General features: G+C 33.2%; 1 protein-coding gene across 4 annotated transcripts in view; it reads right to left on the minus strand.

Annotated features, from left to right (window-relative positions):
* CCSER1 (coiled-coil serine rich protein 1) overlaps positions 1–24,961 on the minus strand; it is a 1,114,085-nt gene that overhangs the window by 839,300 nt on the left and 249,824 nt on the right. For all 4 annotated transcript variants that reach the window (XM_074323491.1, XM_074323495.1, XM_074323500.1 and 1 more), the window contains exon 5: positions 18,268–18,388. In XM_074323491.1, the coding sequence (XP_074179592.1) occupies positions 18,268–18,388 (121 nt within the window). The remainder of the gene's footprint in view (positions 1–18,267; positions 18,389–24,961) is intronic.

Raw genomic sequence — 24,961 nt, forward strand, 5'->3', positions numbered from 1 at the left:
TTAAAAATGAGCTTTTAATGAAGGTCAGGAAAGGTACAAAGGAATAAATTCTTCTCAATTTATAACTTTTTTTCTTTTTGTACTAGTCTCTATGAAGAAACAACTATTTCACCTATAAAATTTTAAAAAGTGAAAACACTTCATAAAGTTACACTCTATACTTGTTTGCCCCATGCATTCTTTTTTAAAACTGAGCTATAATTGACACGTAACAGTAGTGTCAGGTGTACAACATAATGATTTAATATTTGTATATATTGTAAAATGATCACCACAATAAGTCTAGTTAATAGCCATCACTATACATAGTTACATATATTTCTTTTGTCTTTGCCATATTATATTATTGACATAATTTTATTTTTTGTTTGTTTGCTCTTAGAAATAATCTGATATGCTTTTTCCCTTTTCCCCCAATTATTGTCACTATACATTTTACTTATAAATTCATAAATCTCTGAAACAATGCAGGGCTGCTATCAATTTTCTATGATTAGTCTGATTATAAAAGTCATATAACACATTCTTTCCAAAATATGTCTGCATATTTTATGATAAAAGACTTTATTTATAGATTTATTTTTTGCTTGCTTGTTTGGTTTGTTGATTGCTTTTCTTTCAAATCCACATTTATCTATGAGTATGTTCTAATACTATTTCCAGATGACATCAACATGAATTAAAACAAAAGATATGAAGCAAGTATACAGACCTTCTTTTACTCTAATTTACTTTTCCCCTGGTATGTAAATCATGCATACCTGCTCATTTTAGAACATGGTAGATAATTCAAACACAGACCAAGTATATGGGGCTTCAAAACAATAGGAGGGAGCAGCAATTCAGAATTCATAGACATATTTTCTAGTATGAAATAAAAAGGGAAAGAAGAGGATTAATGTGACCTTTGAACACCAGGCTCTTTATTGATTACAAACTGAAAAAGGTCCAAAATGGTGACTGCAGCAGAAAAAAAACCTTTAACAGGAATGGGATTATTCATGCAGTACTTTTGTGTGTTTCTTATTTTTACTGGTGTTTGTGAAATTGCAATTTTGAAATATTTCTTACAAATGTCTATTTGGCCCCACCATGTTTCTGGTTTTCCATGAAATGAAGTTGTCTTTAGCTGCTTTCTGAATTAACCCCAAAGGAGATACAACTGATGGCTAGGTCATAGGAAAACAGTCCAAATATTCCTTTTAGAGAATGACCTAAAACCTCACAATATGATGGAACATGAAAAGTCGTGGTTTCATCAGTCCTTTTCCTTGCTTATAGCTGTCAGTAAGATCTTACAAAAGTTCTGCTGCTGCTGGGTTTATGATATTATTTGGATTAGTTTGTTAGAAAAAGGATTCGAACAACTTTAGCATGGTCAGCACTGGTTTTCAAAAAATCATACATAAATAAATGGGGTGAAAAAAATAAAGGCCAGGCCATTGCATAATGTGCATATATCAACATGAAACTACAGCCAAGTACAAAAACCAAGAAATAAGCCTGTAAAGGGAAATAAAGAGTTAGATTCAAGCACTATTAAATGGATGTGTCAAATGTCATCACACATGCGCAATTTTTGCTAAGTCAACAGAGAAATTTAAATAGACAGTAAATGGGCAAAATTTAAGTAGTTGGGAGGGCAACATTTGATGCTTAGAGACATGAAATAAATTTCCTGGCAGTTCTTGAGTAGGAAGTAGGTGTTTTTTCACTAGGGAATTTAGTAGACATATATTTAGTACCTGTACCTTGCACCTAATAGGCACTAAAAACACAGTACCAAATTAGCATTGTGTAACTAGGACATAGATTCAGCCATATGGTAATAAGGCATTAAAATCTGACCCTGATACGTATATTTCATAGCTAATTTTATAGAAACATAGGACTTATGTATTGATAAAGGATTTCCTAATAATTAGGGTTTAAATAGTTAATATGCAATCATTGACTCATCGCAGACTCTTGAAAACTCATCATTAGTTTAATACAATGTAAATTGTAAAAAAAAATATTAAATAGAAATTTAGGAGAAAATAATGCCTAATTTAATCTTTGGATTGATTTACACTTCTACTTAAAGACCTTAAGTGATACTACCATTTATTTACTACATGTGACCAACACAACAAAGAAAGATTTGTAAATATCTAACACACACATAAAATTTTTTATCTATTTTAATTATTTTTGTGATGTGAATATGAAGACTTTTAAAAACATGAGGCATAATATTGTTTTATAGAAAACTTTAATCCTTTAATACAGAATAGACAAGACAGAATTTTCATCATCTAAAGTTTATTGCATCTGTCTACAATGAAATAATATTAGACCAGACAATTTTTGATGGAATAATATCACTAAGTCATTGATTTGAAATGAAAGCAGAAAAGCTTCATAACTTTTATTTCAATCCTGTGTCATATTATCAGGTTTTATGAGTATGCTCTCAACAAAAACCTTATATAAAACGTTAGTATTCTGAATACAAAAGATCTTTGAAATTGATGGTGTTTTGGCTTTTTAAAAAACTTTCAAGATAATCAAAATACACATTAAGGTTCAACTATAGCAAGTACATTAAAACTCATGGATGGTATATGTGCTAGATATCCTTTATTCTTTCCTCCCCACCCCAACGCTTATTATAAAAAGAGTACATCATCTGACTCATTTTGAGTTTGGACTTATCCATGTAACCAGTAGAATGTGGGGAAAAAGTGCCAGAATGCTAGTTTTTAATGCATCCTTTAAGAGACATTTCATGATTCCAGCTCATCCTCTTGTACCCCCACAAGAAGAGAATTCCCTGAGTAGCTGCTGATGCCAGATGAGGAGACAGGTATACCAGACCTGAATCCAACCCTTAGCCAAAGCCAAGTTAAGCGGCTTTAGCTGAGTTCGGACAGCAAAGCAGAACCACAGTTTATTCTAAAACCAATGAGCTCTGTGATGTGTGGTAGTTAGTTCTACCACATTAGTGCAGGAAACCTGACTAATACAGTAATCTGTATTTTTCTCTAGCTTTGAACTGATTTTTCTCTAGTCTACTTACACATTATACATATTTGTGTTGTGCTATTTCTAATCTGTTGTGGAATGCAGCAAGATTAAAAGAAAAATGTTATATTTTAAATTAAGCATTATCTGTCATGATTAAACAATCCATTGCTATAAAAATACTACAAAAGTTGCCCCAAATAGTTTGTAAAAGCCAATTAAGATAACATTTGAAAAAAATTCTGGGCTACAGTAGATGGGTAATGTGCTGTCATTCTTAGTCATGAGGAGGATGTAATAAAAAATAATTTAAAAAAAGACAACTCTTCATTTGCACAACTCATATGTGAATATCCATTGATGGCTATTGCATGCTTGTTCTTCCTAGCATAACATATATTTATCTGACAGTTAAATATAAACAGTCCTCTCTTTGCATGGTATCATTTTAACTGAAACTCACACATAATCAGAACCATGACCTCACTTTTGAGTGGTTCCTTGATAACAGAAATTTGATCAAAGTAAGGACACAGTTCCAGCATGCAGGGGTTTCAGTTACCATGGTGTCCTGCAAAATAACTGCCAGTATTGTTCAACGTTTTTCAGTTAGCAAAAAATAACTTTTCAATATTACTTTTATTTTTATCATTTCGATATTGTTGCCTTAGAATCCAATATAAATAATGATTCATATTAGTCTTTTTCACAATTCTACATATTTTATAACTTTTTCCCTCTTTGGGGTTTATGTACTTAGTTCCAATCTATTTCAAGGAACATACTGATTGATTCAACTTAGTTATGTTTGACTAAAATGACCAATACATTCATTTATAGCTCAATTAAGAGACCTCATAAAAATGTGGAAAAGTGGAAGTTAGTCACACCTCAGTTTTTGAGTACGAATCAATTCTGAGATAGAATCCTCCTATCATTTATAAATAATACAATGTAGGAAGCCTATTGCTAAATTTATTGCTTCAATTCCATTTCAATCTGTGTGGATCAACACTCTATGTTGAATGCATTTGTCTTAAATTCCAACTCCTCAATACAAATACTACTGAGAGAAATAACTTCAAGTATGGATTTTCTATTTTCTACATTTTAATAAATCTGTCACAAATCATTTTCTGTTAAGTACACAGTGATTCTTTGATGCTTTTCAAACTGTCCTTCAATAACTCTGTAACTATCACCATAGAAACAGAGTACATTCTATGAAGCTTCTTTAATTGCTGTATCTTCAAGTGGAATCTATCATGCTTTTATTGAGTCACTCTGGACCTATGTTATCAAAATTATATTCCAGCAGTATTGTTAAAGTTACATCATGAAATAAAGTTCCATTTATTCTTTGAGAGGTTTCTGTTTATTTATAAACTTTGAGCAAATAACATATTAAAACATTTTTGCAAGACATCATTTGAATGAATCGCTTCCCTGAGGAAAATAAAAAGGTGAATTTTTATTTAATTTTAATGGCAGAGCATCTTTCAGCACTAAAAGCAAAGGGGTTTGATTATCCCATTCTATTCCACAATTTCAGGGGTCTGACAATTATAGAAATATCTGTTTATAATCTAGAACCCCCAAACTGAATAACTGTGTGGGTCTTTTGTTTGAAGTCTTGGAGCCTCGACTCTACATTTATCAAATTTATCTCTCCCCTATACTTAGAACTGTCATTAAAAATAAACATTATGACATAAACTATAAATCATTATTCTTTTGTGTCATTATGATTACATGCTAATTTCTTTTTAATTTTTAAGTAGCCATGTAAAACTTAGTGGGCATCTTTTAGCTCAAATATAATGAAGTCTACAATAGGGTATTATTTATTTGGGGAAATTATTTATATATTTACTGGAATGACATACATTGACATGAAATACATTGACAATTTCAGGCACTCAGTTTCCAACCAGAATAAAGTAAAATAAATGTCATGGCAGAAAAGCCGTGAATAGCTATTAGATGGATAAATGTTAATTTCTAAAATAAGTAGGCAAAAGTAGCAAGTCTTAATAAGCTAACCAATTTGGGAAATCAGCACCAATCTGGCCGTTACCAATGGTCATGTTAGTCCAATTAAATTCCCAACAATATTAAGCCTTTAAGTTGCTGTAATTGTAAAAGCATCGTTATCTAATCATGGCAAGCCTTTGCTAGGTTAATGGATATTAACTATTTCAATCAGAGTTGACAGGGCTCAAAAACGTAAGCAACTTTCCAAACAGAATCCAGTTATCCAAAATTGGAGAGGGGGTAGTATACCACGTTAGGGTTCATACAAATAGTTACAAGAGTGTGACGGGCCAGCCGCCACGAGTCGATCAGTACCTGAATGGGGGAGTGGGAATGAAATAAAAGACACACACAAATGCTAATGCGGCCGGTCTTCAGTCATGCTGAAGCCCTGAGTTTATTATCGCTAACCAATATATACAGTTTGAGTAAGAAGATATGCATTATCTCAGCGAAAGTAAATCTTTCCAGCCTCAACTTTACTTTGACATAGAAGATACAAGGTCACTGAAACTCACAAAAGTAAATATCTCAAGGAGACAGAACCTACCAATTGTCCAGAAAGCCCTTAGTCTTCTGTGTCCGGGAACTGGCCGTTTCCACCACATTCCTCAGCAGCCGCTCTCAGATAAGGCAGAGGCAATGTTATGGGGGCAGAAACCGAGCCAGTCTGCAAGGTTCAGGGTTGCAAGAAACCATGGCTCCCCACACAAGAGGTGAATAGAATCCCACCAGTATACAAGATAAGAGAAGAATTATAGGTAACGTAAACAATATACATTCAAGCTTTGAGTAAAAGGAGGAAGTATGTATTTGAGAACTGAAAGCCAATGTTAGGGCAGAAAAGTAGGGAACTGGCCTGTGATAGGTCAACGGAGAGGTAGAAGGGAGAGAGATAATTCAAGACCCTGAAAGACATGATGTTTGTTTATTTTTTAACTTAACTCTAAGAGCAATGGTTTTGAGGATATTTCAGTTTTGAAAGAGATCTCTGAGTTGTGAAGACTAGAATAAAGGAGGGGCAAGAAAAAAAATGTGGAATTCTACTTTGGAAGTAACTGAAATCAGCTGAGACTTGGTATCAAGAACCGTCCTTGGTTTCTGAAATGAACAATTAGTGGATGGTAAAACCACTTATTAGAGAGCTAATCCTTGAGGAGTAACAGGTCTCAGAATAATGTCTTTGTCTTCTCGTTTATTTAAGCTGGGGATGGTTGATTGGCAAAAAATTCACTATTAACCATATTGAGTTAATGATGCTTATGTGACATCCCAGGAGAGAAGACGAGTAGAAGGTTGAACATGCGGAACTAGAAAGTTTAGTTTCGAAATACAAATCTCCTAGAATAGGCTCTTGGAATCTGTGTGTTTAATCATTGCTTTAGTAAACACCATCAGCTTGGCATCTTCAATAGATGGCAATTGGGATCCTCTGTACCAACATATAAACTATCTTTCTCAGAGTTCTCCACACTTTGTGTGTGTGTGTGTGTGTGTGTGTGTGTGTGTGTGCGTGTGTGTGAGTGTTAAAACATAACTGGTATAAACTTTACAATTCTAACCATTTTAAAATATGCAGTTGGGTGGCATTATGTATCGTCACACTGCTGTGCAATCATCAGCACCACCCATCTCCAGACCTCTTTCATTTTCTCAAACTGAAACTCCATACCCATTAAACAACAATCCCTCATCCCACTTTCCCCCATATCCTAGAAACCACCATTCTACTCTCTGTCTCTATGAATTTGACTACTCTAAGTACCTCATATAAGTAGAATCAAACCGTATTTGCCCAATGGTGAGGGGCTTATTTCATTTAGCAAATTGTCTCCAAGGCCCATCCATGTTGTAGCATCCCTGTTGTCAGTGTTTCTTTCCCTTTTAAGGCTTAATAATATTCCATTTTATGTATATACCACATTTTGTTTATCCATTCATCTGTCAACAGACACCTAGGTTGCTTCTATCTATTAGCTATTGTAAATAATGCTGCTGTGAACATGGGTGCACAAATTTCTGTTAGAGTCCCTTTTTTTTTTTTTTTTCAGTATTTCTGGGTGTATACACAGAAGTGGAATTGCCGGATCATATAATTATTCTATGTTTAATTCTTTGAAAAACCACTATACTGTTTACCACAGCAGCTGCATCATTTTTCCACACATTTTTTTTAAAAAGGGATATCTATCTATCTCTATCTATCTCTATCTCTAGCTCTAGCTCTAGCTCTAGCTCTAGCTCTAGCTCTAGCTCTAGCTCTAGCTCTAGCTCTGCCTCTATCTCTGCCTCTATATATAGCTCATCACTGAAAACAATGAAAGTGTTGCCTTTCTGGCCTGCTGTTGAAGTCTTGCTGCTTACCAACAACTGTGGGATATAAAACTGAAATGCAGCTTATCTTGTTTGAAATACATTCTGTAGATTGGAAAGAGATTTTAAAGATCACTGGGTCCTGTTACCTCAATGATCCCTAAAGGCACCTGTATCAGTCATACAAGACAGTTTTATAAAACTGTCAGTGACAAGAAGCCTGCTACATCCATTGACTATTATAAAATCCAGCTTTATTCCATAATCTATCTTTGTATGTGTCCTGATAGGTCTTCATCATGCCTTTTAGATCCACACAAAATCTTGAACGTGACATTATTTCTGGTCCCAAATTACAGAGAAAATACTAAGCTGAATTCTGTAAACAAGTAAAACTCATTCAATAACTACATTTTTATAAGAGTAAATCTCTAAATTCTTTTCACAATACCTTATTTAATGTACTGTATTATGGCATCTCTTAAAGCATATGACATTTTAGATGGATACATTGATTGGACAGAACATCTCGGGGTTTTTTTTTATTTGCTTTTGTTTGTTTTCTTCTTTTTCTTTTTTATGAACTTATACTCTCTCTCTAAATTGATATGTTCCTCCTTATTCCTTGACAAAACATGTAATTTTAACATAATTGATATGAACTTAATAAAAGTTATGTTCCAAAGAAATGTAAAGAAAACAGAAACTACACACACAAAAAAGTGTTAAAAGTAGCTAGTAAAATGAATGACACTAAGTAGGACAGAAGCATTAAACAACAACAACAACAACAAAAAACAGTTTTATTTTCTTCCTGGCTCATTTGAGTAGAAATATATGCACAAATGAAGAGGTACTGATTGATTGTGATAATCAACAGTGAAGAATTTTGTTACTTAAGTCCTATTTATTCTGTTGATTTGCAAATGCTAATTATTTTTTTTTCATTATTGGTTTACAATGACATTCACATTTTTTAAGTTGCAAAAGCCTATGAAAAGAATTATGAAAAAAAGAATGATTGCTTAGCATGCCAGGTTCAACATTTAGCAATTAAAATAATTGCAAAGAAAGTATAACTTATTATTTTTTTAAAGGGTCATCTTGGATAAGTTGCTTAATCTGTGTACCTTGGTTTCCTTAGGTGCAATAACTTGGGGATGATAATGGCACATAGCAACATTAGGAGGATTAACTGAGTTAATATTTATAAAGCTTAGAATAGTGCATGACACTTAATATGAACTATGTAAGTGCTGTTGAATAAACAAATATATTATTTAAAATAATATATTTATAAATTCAACAACTATTCCAGTGCCTACAATGTATAATATTTTGTCAAGCACCAGAGATTAAAAAACAAAAACAAAAAGATTGATAAAAATATTTATCTTCAAATACTACCTGTTTTCAGTGTCTTGTGAGAACACTGAAAACACATAGTGACAGCACAGAGTATAGACAAATTATATTTTTGTGTAATAAGTGCCATAATAGAGGTGTTCAAATATTATAGGAGTGCATGGGAGTCAATTAGTCTACAAGTACCTCGATTTTTCCATCAGTCGTGATGATCCATTAATTCAACGAGATTTGAGAATATTAATGAGTGTTTATTATACATTACTCTAAAAAAGCAACAAAGAAAAGTAGGCTGCTTCACAATTTACGATAGCTTTCCTAAACTCTTACTCCTTAGAATTTCTCTGGGAAGCCTTTACTGCCAATGTTTATTTTACAGAAAACTATGGTTTACTTTTCTAAACCATATCTGGACAAGGACAGCCTTGTCCTGTCCCAGATGTGGGAATCAGGTTTCCAGACTCCTAGTTCAGAGAGCTTTCTTTCAATCTATATGATGAAGTTACTGTTTGAACTCAATGTGACATCTTCAAATATTAGTTATTCAGGTATGTACTATGTTAATATTGAAATATTAATAGTGGCTATGCATTAACCAAACCTAAACTTTATTTTCAAATTGATAGTAACAGACAACTATCATGCTTGTTTTTCTAAATCAAAAATTATGCATTTTACTTAGAAAATAATAGAGTCTCCAGTAATTTTTAAATACCTACTAGTTATTATACAAGTATTAGAGAAGATTTTAAAAGGCAATATTTATGTAAAAGACAGTCAAATCTAGCAGATGAAAAAAAAAAAAAAAAAACACACTTCCTTAAGAAATAAGCAGACAATCACATGTTCTAAATAGGTAGACTATAGGAAAATCTAAAAGCAGAAATTCCATGAAACATCATATATTTTTATAGACCTCTTCCCCTATTCCCAACTTCCTCATACAAGAGATAATAAATCAGCTATTTTTATAGTTTTTTTTCTTTGTGCCCAAAATTATTCTACCTGCTTTACATTTAAACATTGAATACTTAAAACAACTTTATGAAGCAGGTGCTATTTGCCTTATCAATGAGGACACATGATTGCAATAAAATTAATAATACGCTGTACACATCTTCCACCTGCTAAGTAGACTTTTGTTGGATTTCAAAGCTTTTAATTTTTCTACTAGTCTATCTGCCCTGGAAGGGAAAAAACAGGAATTTAATACTGGGTAATACAGCATTTATAGTGTTGTTAAATGATTTGTGCTATGCTCTACATTTGTTGTAGAATAAATTGAAATGAAATATTTCATTTATGGGAAAAGAAAAATTTTCCATGAATGGTGTCAGCAGGGGCCATTGGAAGCTGGCACCACACATTTTACCTTTGCATATGAGCTACCTTCACAACAATGCTGATGTATATGCAGGCTTTTTCAGCAGTCTGATAAACTGTATTTATGTTACACTATAAAGAGTACAACAGTACTGTACCACACTGGTGAACTGACACACTGCAGTCATTTTATTAGGGCTGTCCAAACTCATCTGAAAAATATCATTAGTGTGTTCAATGTACAAAAAAGGATTGTCAAACCAGATGCAAATCTTACAACAGGATTTCTTCTTGACTTGACAGGCTGTCTGCACAAGGGACGTGATATTATGACTCACTAAGGAGCAATAAACAGCAGAGAGAAAATAACAACCCTCAATCAAAGTGAGTGGTTTCTCTGGAGATTTTTATTTACTTATTTGGTATTAAAATCCTCTGGACACATGAAGTCTGAAACTGATCAACTTTCTCGAGTCTTTTCTTTTTTTTTTTAATTTAACAAACCAGTGACTGATGAGACCACATATTCCAATAGGTGATTATATACTATGAAACACAGAAGAATCCTCTCACAATGGCTATCAATTGATATAGCATAATTAATCAAGCAGCTAGCTTTCCCCTAGTTCCTTCCTACCATGGGCTTCTTCTTGCATAATCAGGCCAGAGGGTGAATGTCCCAGGTGGCCCTCTAAGGTCTGCCCACCCCTGCCCCGGGTCGTGGGTAGTACAGTCCAGAGGGGTGGACTCAGGGCCATTTGAGCCAGGAACTCCCAGAACGATGGGTGCTGGAGGTATAAGCTCCTGTTGATGGGGAACCGTTAGCTCTTTGGAACTCTTACTTTGTGGCAAAAGGCCAGAGAAAACACATAACTCAATTCTCTCAAATGCAGAATCCAAGGCAAGAATCCTGACTGCTTAGATCTAAGGGTGGTGGTACTCAGGGGCAGATACGTGTTTTGTGAAGTCTCATATTTAAAAGTACAGAGGTGTCATTTTAAAAAATTATAATCGCACATTAGTAAGCAAAAGAAAGAATACCAGGACCCTGTCTAGGGCCTTGTGAAGGGCCCCGGTGCAAGTGAAGTGGTGGTTGTGCCTCCTGAATACCTAAGGCCTGTGGTGGGGAGGAAGGAGCTGACTGACCCTGACTGGTCTCAGGACAAGAACTAGGACCTTTGTGAAATTATCTAGGGAAGTGGATTTGTGCTGAAATTGAAGGAGAGTTTTCTAACAGGCCAGGCTGGCCAAAGTTCAGAAGACACTTTGTTCTAAGGGAATGAGTTGCCTGTAGTTGGAGGTATGCAAGCAGAGGTTGAGCAACTTTGTCGGCAGTGTAACAAGCACTGGATATCAGTACTATAGGGGTGGAGTTGGATAAATATGGTCTGTTTGACCCCTCTTCCATACCCAGAGGCCCTGTGGCTCTGTGCTTCAGTGACTTTGCAAGTGTGGTCAAACGAGGAAAGGACTGAATGAATAATCCAGCTGTGATATATCCACGTGATCCAACAGTGCTCACTAATGAAAGGGCATGGACCACGCGGCACATGCACAAACATGAATGAATATCAAAAACATGTTTAGTGAAAAAAACCTTGCATAAGAGGCCACAAACTATGTGATTCCATTTATGTCATGCCTCAGTTTCCGATATGTTTTTAAATGGAAGGGAGAGTTTTAAGGCACCAAATGGTAGAGGGTAAATGAAAGCTAGAGACCAAGTATAGAATAAAAGTAAAGAATTATAAGAATTCACATAAGGACCTAAGAGGAATTTACTTATATTCATTTACTCATTTTCAGTGAGAATCAATGGCAATGATTCAGAAAGGAATTCTGTGCAAAGCACATTTATATATACCGTTCCACTTATATAGTTCCATTGATAATATTCAATATAAATTAAAATAATATAAAAAGCCTCCCTTGACTAAACCACTACTAATTCAAAATAACATGTTGGATTGCCACAATATTACATTATTTTATCATAATTACAATAAAAAATACACGTATTTCTTCTCATTACAAGTGCTTGGTAATATAAGTTTTAATTTAATAACTATATTTAATTATCCTAGGTTCTGAAATATGCACTGACTCAATTCTCTTCACATTTCATCATCTCCAATGCCAGCACCCTAGTCCAAGCTATTGTCAACAATCAACTAAATGGTCTTATTACAGACACTCAATCCATCCTTCATTTTGTGGTGTGCTGGTAAATAAAGTTAACCACCAGCTCTCTGGGAGAGGCAAAAGCCCTGATTTGTAAGATTTGCCAATTACTATCATGTAAATACATCCACCGGGGCTAATTTCAAGCTTCCAAGGAAGATCACTGAACCTGTATTTGGGAAGAAATGGTCACAAATTAGCTCTCTGAGGCCAACTCCATCACACCACTGACCTCACCACACCCAATTTGTTTTCTGTAAGAACCCAGGATGCAGTTTTCCAAAGATCATGTCACTTGGGGCCTGGTTAAAAACATATTTTTGGCTTATTTTTACTTCCCTCAGCCTTCTTTTAATTTCTCCCTGCTCGCAGCCTTCAGAGTATTGAACAAGCTGTTAACTTTGCTGGTAAATTCTTCCTTTGCTTTTTCACTGACATCCTTGGCTATGTTAAACCTGCCCTACACTATGTCCTTATAAAACAGTATACCTGTACCTTACAGCCACTATCACATTTTTAACCTTGACGCAACCAATCAATTAATATGTGTCTCCCTGACGACACTCAAATTTATGAGAGACAGTACTTGGCACTTCAACTTCAAATCCCCAGCCCTGAGCACATTGCCAAGAACAAAGCAAATACTCAAGAATTACCTGGTTTTGATGGATTAAACTAGTGAATAAATGTGTACCTGAAAGCATACATAAATATATTCCCCTGAAATTTGTGAAGGGGTTGGAGATTAGCTGATAAGAGGAGTCTTTGATGTGTCTCCAGTATAGCTAGAGTTTGTGTAACAAATTCAGAGATGACATTAGAGAGTACTTAAAATTTTCAAAACTTAATATACAGTATTCATGCACATAAAAGTCAAGAAAAACAGATAACAGAACTTTAAATGTGTGTTAAGTATACCCTAAGAATAAAATAGGTTAGTTTTAGCCATTTTTAAAACTATGACATTATTTTTATGATTGCATCTATGCCCTTTCAGAAGCAGCTCAATGAACCTTTTGGATGTCAACAAAATTATGCACTCCAAGGAGGCCTTGAATCTGGACTGAATGACAGCAGGTTTAGCTAATGCACCATTTCCACAAATTGAAACAATAAAATTAAATCCTTTAGTAAGTTTGGGTCTCTCTATATAAAATAAAATAAAAACATGGAAATGGGCAAAGAAGTAATAGAATGATTTCTCTCTTACATACACTTCTGTATTTCTAAATTTACAATGGCAATGAAATCCCTTCATTTCAGATATTGATTTATGGTATGTACAAACAGAGTAAGTTCATTTCAACAAACGTATGTCTAATAAAAGCACAAAATAGAACCCAAAACTAATCATGGAAGGAGTTTCTTCATTCTCTTCAGATTTTGAATCATTAGTGCTCATTAGCACATAACTGTGATTTGAGAAATTGATAGGTTTGAGTAACAGGCTGAGTGTGGCTGGGTAGGTGGACATATTTTTAATATAGTGATTTTGTAGATTTATAAATTTTTGTGCTCAAAGCTTTCTCCAGCATAGATCTCAAAATTCTATGCTCATGACCAAATAATTGAAAATTGTATACTCTTTTTGGATCACAAACTTTTTTCTCTTTTTCTAGCAAATCTATCCTTTCCAAGGTATTCTGAGCTACTTATCAGACTATACTAAAAAATAAGTAAAATCCACACCTTTGCTTTGTGAATTAAGACGAACTTTAGATATATCAACAAGAGAAAAGCTCTCTAGAGCTCCTCCTCTAGTGCTCAGAATGCAACTTTCCTTCCTAAAAGATTTGGATATTTTATCCCTATCACTTGCTATGCTGAAAAATGTATACTTCATTCCTAATAGGAATCTATAATTCTTAATTCTTCCCCCACTGAAAATGTTTAAAAACTGATAAATACATAAGAATATTTAAAAACAAACTGTCAAAATTAGAATATTTATCACCAGACTATGACTAAAAGTTTGTAAGAAAATATTTCAGTCATAAAATATTTTTTATATTCTAAAATTATATGTCAATACAATGGTATAATTAAGACCAATATCCTGGGTTAATTTTCATAACTTTATTCTGATACATTGATAAACCTGACCTAACTTTATAAACAATCAGATGCCTAAATCAAAATCTGTACCTTACATAAACAGTGTCTGTTGCCTTTATACCATGATTTATCTCTTACGCACAGGTTTTAACTCTTTTCCTAGATTACAACATCCTTGAAAATACATTTTCTTCCATATTCTTTCTTATGGACTTTCTAATGTACTCTGAAGCCTATATACTGAGATCACTGCAGTTCTTTGTAGCAAGAGATTTGCTGAGTTCTGAATTGCATGATTCTACAAGTCCTATGTTTCAAAGATTCAATGGTTTAAAAATTTATCACATGAAGCCTATAAAATTAAATTGAAAATTTTTCTTAAAGAAATAATTCCATCCTGAATTTAAAGGAATTATTAGGTATCCAAAGACTGTGCCTCAACTTACAGCATTCTAATATCTTTGTATTATATTGGTGAGTTATTATTTTTCCTAATGGGAAATCCAAAATATATAAAACTAATACCATATAGGGTTGTGGTAACTCCATTTATAAAAATGTGATATGGTTAGACCCAGTATATCTGTTGTAAGACAAAAAATTACAAATTTTTGTATATTCTTGCCTTCCTATTGTGTTTCAGGCATTGCACTGTAAGGTAGATAAAGAAACTTCCATATTAAAAAGAAACAAACTATGGTTAAGAATGTTTCAAAAAAGCTAGCCCACAGCCTGAATTCCTAACCACCCAAGAGGGTGGCTGATCCAGTACTTCTCAATAGTACAGCTGGATCAAATAATATGAAATAAAATTAAGGAGGTGAAAAATGACTTAAAACAAGAAACAAAGTCACACATAACTCTATTTTAATGTAGTATTTTAATGTCTGTAGTTTAAACATAATAAGAATTCTGACTTAGAAATAATGGTGATTATATTACTATCTATATTGAATGTCCATTGTTTTGACATCCAAGCATTAATCCCTGCTTCTTACATCAACATCACCCATATTTCAAGTGTGGAATCATCTTCCCCCTGTTATCTTCACCTGTGCACCAGAGTTTGTCAGGTAATGTGGCTCGAGCCAATCATATTAAATTCTCCAGGGCATAGTAATTGCTCTAGCAGAGTCATGTCAAACAAGCTAAACTAGTCAAAGTCAGTGACACTCAAATCTATGTTTTGTCCATTTGTTTCTTTGTTGGTTTTGATTAAAGGGAAAGATAAATCATCTCCTTACACTGGATTTGTTGAAAACATAAAAGTCCATCCCAGTCGCTGCTGAATGTAGTAATGTCACCATTAGAGGAACCTCCCTGAAAAATGGAAACTACAGATAGGAAAGCAGAGCAAGGAGATGCAGATGGAGAGAATAACTTTTTATGACCTTATCTGAGTACAAGACTCAACCATATTTGAGGAAATTTAAACCTCTATACTTTTTAATCACATGAGCCATGAACAACAGCCACCCTTAATGTTTCTGAAACCAATTTGCATTGGGGCTTCTCCCATTAGCAAACAAGAGTTTTGAATTAATCATTATGTTTTTGCATTTATACTGTGTTCTTGCTATATATTCATTCACACCTATCATTTAATTCTCAAAATAGCAATATCAGATATGGAGGGCATATGCAATCTCTATTTGATAGATGACCACTATTTGAATGGTTTCATTAAGATAAAAATTGAATAAATATGTTAGAAAAACTACTTTTTATTGTTTTTAAATATGAGATGTATATGCCTTCCTGGTCAGCTCAAATTGTAAGAAGAATGTAACAGAGACATTAATCAAGTAATCAAGAGCTAACTGAATGTGAGATGTGAGGGAGAAAACATATGGAGGTTTTTTTTAAAAAAGAAAAATAATGGTAGCTTTATATAAATGTAGAAGTCAGAAAGAATCAAAAGTTTAAGGAGGCTAGAGGAATCGTTAATTTGGTTTTAGACACATTAGTATAAGATTCTAGTAGGACACCTAGCTAGACAATTCTGGTCAGCAACTTTAAATATTAGACGTGCATTCAGAAAAGACTTCAGGAGAAGAATATATATCTGTAAATCATCAACAATGTTGACAGTTGAAGCTATGGAAGGGACAACATAAGTAATACTTTTAGGGTTCTTTTTTAGATTTCAGGTCCTTTACCAATTTAACATCACATAATACTCACAATGACCCAATAATGATGGTGATATCACACCAATTAATAGATGAAGAAAGGGAAGCACGGAGTTTAAATGTCCCAATTTTCATCTAATATGTAGCAGAGTTAAGATTTTAGCCAACATCTCTCTGACTCAGAAAAACAAAAACAATAACAAAACCTAAAAGAATGAATGAATGATATTTTTGAGAAATAGTGCTTAAACAAGAAAGTAGATTCAAAGAACACAGAGGAGTATCAGAGTGGATATAGGGTAACAGGAAGAAAAGGGACAGCCAGTTAATAAATGCTGTCTGCTATAATACATATCTCATAAAAAAATAAAGAAGATTGAATATTTATGAAATAGATAAAGACTGGGAAAAAAAACCACTATTTATGTAAGGAATTAGCAGTATTCACCAGTGTTGAACAGAGTCATTGAAAGATAATTAAAATAATTTAAGATCCTATTACAAATATATAGGCAACTTATGTAAACTCATATATATATATATATATATATATATATATATATATATATATATATATGGCAGGAAACTATATATATATATACACATATATACATATACATGTATGTATATATATACATATGTATATATATATGTATATATATATATAGCAGGAAAATACATATGAGTTTTCAAATATAACTCAATTGGCATATATGAGATGTAATGTTCCTCCTATTAGACAAAAATGGCTTTTGGAACCTAAAAATTAGACTATATTAAGAGCAGTTAAATTGTTTTCACTTTTAGATTTATTAAAATTGAATTACAATCATTACTTTCTGAATTGGCTTATATTTCTTTTCTCTATAATGAGAATATTAATAACATCTTCATGAAATCAAATATATACATTGTTCCATTTGAATTCAACATTATTGAATATAACATTAAGGGATTTTCTAATTGATTGCACAAAGAGCATCAGGCACTTATTCCAGAGAATGCTACCTTCAGGAGCTTATTCAGAAAGACATTATAAAACAAAAAAGTTATCCAACGGGGAAAAGTAGCAGGCACATCAAGATAACTCAAAACTGTTTCATGAGGGGGTTAGCCAGCAATCCTTGGCAACACCATACATCACTTAGTCTCTAACCTTAAAGCAGCTATGGCACTACTTTGACTGGAAAATCATCAGTAGGTTTTCCCTTTTCACTTGTTTAATGCATACCTAGAAATAATCCTAGTTTATTTGATATTTTATGTCCATATATCTTACATCCATTATCATAAATTTATTTCTCTTTGGCCATTATAAGGAAAAAAATATATCATTTATTCATTATAAGATCAAATTTAAATTCAGCTTGATATGTTTAAATAGCAAAAGTATGGAAACAATAGTGTCAAGTTTTACTTTAGGATAATTTATTTAAAATAGTTAAAAATAATAACTTCCATTCTTTATAAAAATGCAAACCAAAGTTAGGCTAGCAAATTTATATTAAAAACTGATCACATTTTAGACCCTTGAAGCCTACAAACATAAAATAAGCAATCCAAGAACAGTCGAGCCACAATACCAATATTAAGGAAACAAAGTGCTTTAAACTACTTACCCATGTTCCTAAGATAATGTAACAAAATGAAACTTAGTTCAAGCACATGAATTTAGAAGACACAGAAGTTATTCATGAGACAACATTTTGATTTTTTTAAAATGTTGTACAAAATTTATTTCTGTCCTCTCAATATACTAGTATTAACACACTCATTATAAATCACAATCTGAGCATCTAATTCTGATCAGTAATCTAATTAGTCATCAAAGCTCTAAAAATTAAAATGAACAACTTACTGTTTGGAAGGTTCAGGAATTTTTATTTCTTCTCTTTTCTTCATTTCTATTGTTGATTCCATAGGAGTGAGAACTACAGCAGCACATGAGACTACAGAGTGGTATGAGTCCTCCCGGCAAACTGTTTTATTAAAGAATTAATTGTGAATGTCAAAATTATTTATTGATCATATTCACTTTCCCGTTTTCTCTTTTTTATTTTCAGTCAAATGAAAGAGATAATTCAACTAAAATATTAATCACTAAATTATCCTTAATTATAATTTTCTATGCTATGTCTTACCACTCACTAGTTGTATGACCTTAGGTGATTTTTATTTTTTTTAAGTTACACAGTGAAACAGGCGTTGCCAACATTTTATAGTCTTTCATTAAAAAATGTGGTTTGTATACACAATGGAATACTACTCTGCCATAAGAAAAGATGAAATAGTGCCATTTGCAACAACATGGATGGATCTTGAGATTATTGGGCTAAGTGAAAGTCAGACAGAAAAAGTCGAGAACCATATGATTTCACTGATAGGTGGAATATAAAACTGAAAGCAGCAGAGGAACAAGACAAACAAATAAAAAATATAAAAACTAATAGACACAGACAATAGTTTAGTGGTTACCAGAGGATAAGGTGGTAGATGAGGGTAAATGGGATCAAATATATGTTGATGGAAGGAGAACTGACTCTGGGTGGTGAACACACAATGTGATATATAGATGATGTATTACAGAACTGTACACTTGAAACCTATGTAACTTTACTCACCATTGTCACCTCAATAAATTTTAATTAAAAATAAGTTTTCCATTGGAGAATGAGAAGTACACAAATCATACACAATTAAATTAATCTTTGCAACATGAATACATTCATTTAATCAGCATCAAGATAAGGAGGGCATTACTAGAATCCTAAAACTCCCTGTGGTACCCCTTCCCAATCATTATTGCTGCTTCCCAACTTAGCCATTATTATTACTTAAATAATCACAGATTACTTTGTCTATCTCTAATATTTATTTAAACAACATCACATTCTTTTGTGGGTGTACTCTTTTATGTGTGACTTATTTAATTCAATATATGTTTGTAAGACTCATTCATGTACAGCAGTAATTTGTTTATTCTTATAAATATGTAGCTTTCCAATGAATGAATATATCACTATATATACAAAGGGTGCTAAAAAAGTATACACATTTTAAGAAAGGAAAAAACTATTAAAATTATAATACTCAATGTATACTGATAACAAAAAATGAATACAAGTCACTTTTGACTTCTGCAATTGCAAGAAGTGCTAAAAGTGATTACCATCAGTGTCCAGACACTTCTGAATATGGCAAATTACTGTTTGAGCAATGTTGACCAATGTGTCCACTTGTATACACTTTTGGCACCACCGGTACACACACACACACACACACACACACACACACACATGCATATACATTTTATCGGTGATGGACACTTGGATTGTTTCTGGTCTGGGGCTATTTCAAAATGTCTATAAACTTTCTTGTACTTATTTTTTTTCTTGGTGCACAAATAGATTTACTCACATATTGGAAAAATACTTATGAAATATTCTTAGTGTATGTTCATATGTTTTATGTTCGGCTTCAGTAGATATTGCCAAACAGTAGAGTTTTGATTGTTCTACTTCTGCACCAACACTTGGTTTTGTCAAAATTTCTATATTTTAATATTATATTAATTTTTATAGCTGCATAAAAAATTGACATAAATTTAATAGCTTAAAGCAATATTCATTTATTATATCACAGTTCGGTACATTAAAAGTCTAGGTAGGATCAATTAGGTTATCTGATTATTATCCCAAAGGCCAATGTCAAGTTGGCTGCCAGGCCATGCTCTTATCTAAAGTCTGTGGGTCAAGAATCCACTTCTGAGCTCATTGAGGTTATTAGCAAACTTTAGTTTCTTGCTGTAGAGGGACACAGGTCTCCTTTGCCTTACTGGCTACTGGCCAGGGACCACTCTGAGTTCCTAGAAGCTACTCTCAGGTCAAATGCCAATGGCCTATGTATCTCAGCAGTGGAGAACATCCCTCACGTTGAAGACCTCTCATGCTTTAAATCTGTCTAATTTCTTCTTTTGCTACCAACTGGGGAAAATAATTCTCTGATTTAAAGGACTCATGTAATTAGGTTAGATTATCTCCTTTTTTATTATCTCAAAGTCAACTGATTAATAACCTTCATTACATCTGCAAAATTCCTTTTGCCATGTAACATAACATAATTACAATAGTGAAGTCCCTCCCAGTGGAAGTAATTATATAGGAACAAAAGTCGTGTGTCATCTTGGAATTCTGCCTACCGCAGCTATTCCTAGATGTTTATAGTGATATCATATTGTAGCTTTAACATCATATTGTAGCTTGAATACATATATATATATATATATTCAATCCTTATTTTACATGGTTCTGATACGCACAAATGTCAGTTACATGGTTTACATAAATAACACCAGACATCACCAAAAATGTGGTTCAAATTTAAGTCAGCATGGTGGATCACCTGTAATTATATAAAGGACAAATTTCTCTACTAGCTCTTTGGTCCACAAATCACTACACAAATAAAAGATATGCATCATGATCAGTGACACACATATTGCTTCTTTCAAAGTCTGTCAATGATAGGTCACCATGCATCTGTTACTCAGTTTAAACAGACTCCAAGTGTCTAGTTGCATTGTCCTCTTGTCTCCCAGTGATAAACCCACATGACATTTTACAAAAATGGATAATCAAAGGATGGAATTTGCCAGTAGAAATGAAATTGTCATGAAAAAATGAAAACTGCTAGTGCTGAAAGTGATATTTGCGTTGATTATAAATGAAAGGTCAACAACCACTGATCTAAGTGTTCATTTCAAAAACTAAAAGCAAGACAACTAATTAACTCCTTCACCAATGCAGAAAGAGGGAAATACTAAAGATGACAGCACACATTAACAAAAAAGACAAAAATACAATAAAGGCAGTGAGTCATCCAAGAAGTGTGGGACCATGATTTGAAAGATAAATAGATGTAAGAAATGGTTCTAATGTTCTTCAATTTTCCTCTAAAAATATTTGCTGAATTATTAATCTACTCAGGGATAGAGTCTGAGGTATAAAATACATGACCATTATAAGCATAGTTGAATTTAAAATAATCCTGTAGTGCTCATGAGACAAAAATTAAAGTCCCGTATGTTTCAAGGAGAAGGGGTCCTGGTTCCTCATTGTCTCTCCAATGCCATCACACAGATTTTCTTCCTTTTTTTTCCTTTTTTTAATTTATTTTTCTCTATTATTGGCATCAGCTTTGAGTCTATGACAAGCAATTCCATCATAGGTGGAAGCCGAAAACTTTATTATATTTTAAATTTCAAATCTCTTCTAACCACTGCTAGTAAAGAAGTAGACTAAGAAGAACATTATTGATTTATTTCTCTGATATAACATTAATTTATTCAGTAAATATTTAGTGAACTATTGATATGTTCCAAGAAATGTACTTAGTGGTAGGACAAGAAAGAAACGTCTCCCCTTCTTTAAGGAAGCTTTGATTTCTTCTTCTAGAGATATTTTTCAAGTATTAGTGCAATAAGCTTCTGACCAGAGTAGGCAAATGCACTTACCTAGTGCTGTAGGGGGGGAAATAGAACTAAGTTATTTTAAATCGAAAAAGGAAGAATTGAGCATGAAAAAAATAAAAAAATAGGAAATATTTGCCTACTGAAGTTAATTTTAATATCGTTACTTTTTTATGATCTAGAGGTTGGAACACAATTGACATTGCACCCAAATGTACACAGAGTTAAACAATGAATAAGTCAATAAGAAAGAAAAAAAACACATTAATTGTTCTATGAAAAAATTGAAAATTAATGGACCTTTTTAAAGATGGATGGTTGAGAGCTCTATGTAAATGACTGAGCCTATATATCTAGCTCAAATTAAATTGCACACATTTCAATATTTTTAAATTGTACTCATTATAAGATACAAGAATTAGTTTAATAAACACAAGTTAGGCACATAAGTAATAGAGAAGTTATAACTTCAAAAAAAGTGAATGAAATCATAAAAGGAAAGTACAAATTTTTCAAAACAAAGAATATTTCTAACTAGTTATAAGCATATGAACACCAAAAATGATCAAATCTTCTAGGACCCCTAAGTCAGAAATCTGCAGTTATTGGGGCAGAGTACAAATTATTTCTAGTTTTAAAACTGAGTAGTCTTACATTGTCATGTAACCTTTTATTACACCATAAAGAATGTTTTATTACATGAAATGACTCCATTATTACTGTATTCTGCAAAATGTTTATTTCAAACTTCTAATAAACTGAGATGCAAAACCTAAACACAGAAATATTGTTATTCTTTTTCTCCAGTTTGATATATCAAAAATATTTCATTTAATCACTGAACTTTCATCTTTCTTTGGTCTTTTAATTCATGAAATCAATTCTAAAGCACTAAGAAAGCAATATATGTTTAATTAATGTTCACAGAAATGCCAAAGATTTACTAGAAGAGGCGTTTTTCTTTTTCATAAAAAATTAAAATATTTACATTACGGAAGGTGCCTGGAGCATAGTTAACTTATAAGTATCACGTATAACTACCTTTGAAGTCACAACTCCAACTCACCAGATTACTGCTAAGAGTAAATTGTAAGCTTAAAAGAAAAGAATTTGCTTTTTGACTTGGTGGTGCTCACTTTTCTATTTTCCTTTTCAAATATCCAGAATCCATTTATTTACCATGCAACAACCCACTGGTAAAGTTGACGGCGGCAAAAGGGTAACATTTATTTAACAAATGCTTAAATAACCGTATGCAGTATGCACAGTTCTATGTACTAACTATTCATTTATAGACACTATATTGTCCTTATACCTCAGAAAAATTATATGGAGTAAGTACTATCATTATCCCCATTGTACACTATTCAAGGTCATACGGTTTAGGAATAACAAAGCCAGAATTCAATCAATTTGCCTCTAGTCCACATGCTATTTATTGACCATGCTTCATGCTGATTCTCATTTAAATATAATGTATTAAGTGTTCTAAAGTAATGCATTTAATAGTTTATCTTTTTCAGTTATGTTTTTGTTCAATGATATTCTCACATCTGAATTCTTTATCCTAAGAAACCTGTATAATCATTAAGCAATTTGCCTCAGAACCTAACACAGATTTGACTTGTCATCCAAATGCTTCAAGTTCCACGGTCTGTCCTTCAAAATGACTTACAACAATTGTTCTATGGTTCTACTAGAGAATGAGTGGCATGTGGCAGGATAAAACCTACTATCAGATACATTTATCTGTGGTAAAGAAAGGTATATAATTTAGAAAAATATATGTTTTCAAATTTATTTGTAATCAGTCACTGTTGATTTTTCTTGCCTAGCACCATTACAGGTATTTGAGATACACCAGTAAATATACAAGGTCTGACAATTAGATTTGTGAACTCATCCTAGAAAGAGTGCTCCATACCTCATTGCTGAATATCACTACTGTCACTTTCAAAGTACTCCCCTTGGGAAACTATGCACCCATGCCAGTGCCTAGTCCACCCTTCAAACCAATTTTGGAACTTTTTCTGGAATGGCCATTGGAGCTATCATCATATTACCTTCCATGTCCGGAATGTCATCAAAATGTCTTCCTTTCAATATTTCCTTTATCTTCAGGTAAAACAAGAACTCATTGGGAACCAGATCAGGTGAGTAGGAAGGGTGTTCCAATACAGTTATTTGTTTGCTGTCTGAAAACTCCCTCACAGAGCGTGTCATGTGAGCTGATGCATTGTCATGATACAAGAGCCATGAATTGTTGGCAAAAAGTTCAGGTTGCTTTTGTCTAACTTTTTCACGCAGCCTTTTCAGCACTTCCAAACAGTAAACTTGGTTGACTGTTTCTCTAGTTGGTACAAATTCATAATGAATAATCCCTCTGACATCAAAAAAGGTTAGTAACGTCATTTTGACTCCTGCTTTGAACTGACGGAAATTTTTTTGGTCATGGGGAATTGGCTGACTTCCATTGTGTAGTTTGACGCTTTGTTTCAAGGTTGTATTCGTACACCCATGTTTCATCACCAGTGATAAGAAGGCCCAAAACATCATCTTGCCTCTCCAAAAGGTCTTGGCAAACTTCGACTGTCCTTTGCTGCTATTCATCAATGATCTCCTTTGGGACCATTTTTGCACAGACCTTTCTCATGACAAGATTTTCAGTTAAGATTTTCCTAACTGTTTCTCTATAGATATTTACTTGGTCTTCTACGCTTTTCACAGTTATGTATGATTTTGACATACAATTCGACAAAATTTTGCAATGTTTTTGTCAGGTTTGTTGGTTACTGGCCACCCTGACCTCTCTTCATCAGTGGTGCATTCTCCCCTCAGAAACACGTTTAATCCATTTGTACACAGCCATTTTCTTCATGGCATTATCTCCATAAACTTGGACTAACATGTCTCTGATTTCACTTCCACTCTGTCCAAGTTTAACAAGAAATTTAATGCTTGTCCATTGTTCTAATTCAAGCTCAGACATTCTTGCGACGGCACACAAAAACACGCAACAATAATAAATGCCACTCAGCAATACACCGTCACACATCCACATGAACACAGCTGTGAGACACTGATA

The sequence above is a fragment of the Rhinolophus sinicus genome, linkage group LG02 (assembly GCF_036562045.2).
Source record: "Rhinolophus sinicus isolate RSC01 linkage group LG02, ASM3656204v1, whole genome shotgun sequence".
NCBI lineage: Eukaryota > Metazoa > Chordata > Mammalia > Chiroptera > Rhinolophidae > Rhinolophus > Rhinolophus sinicus.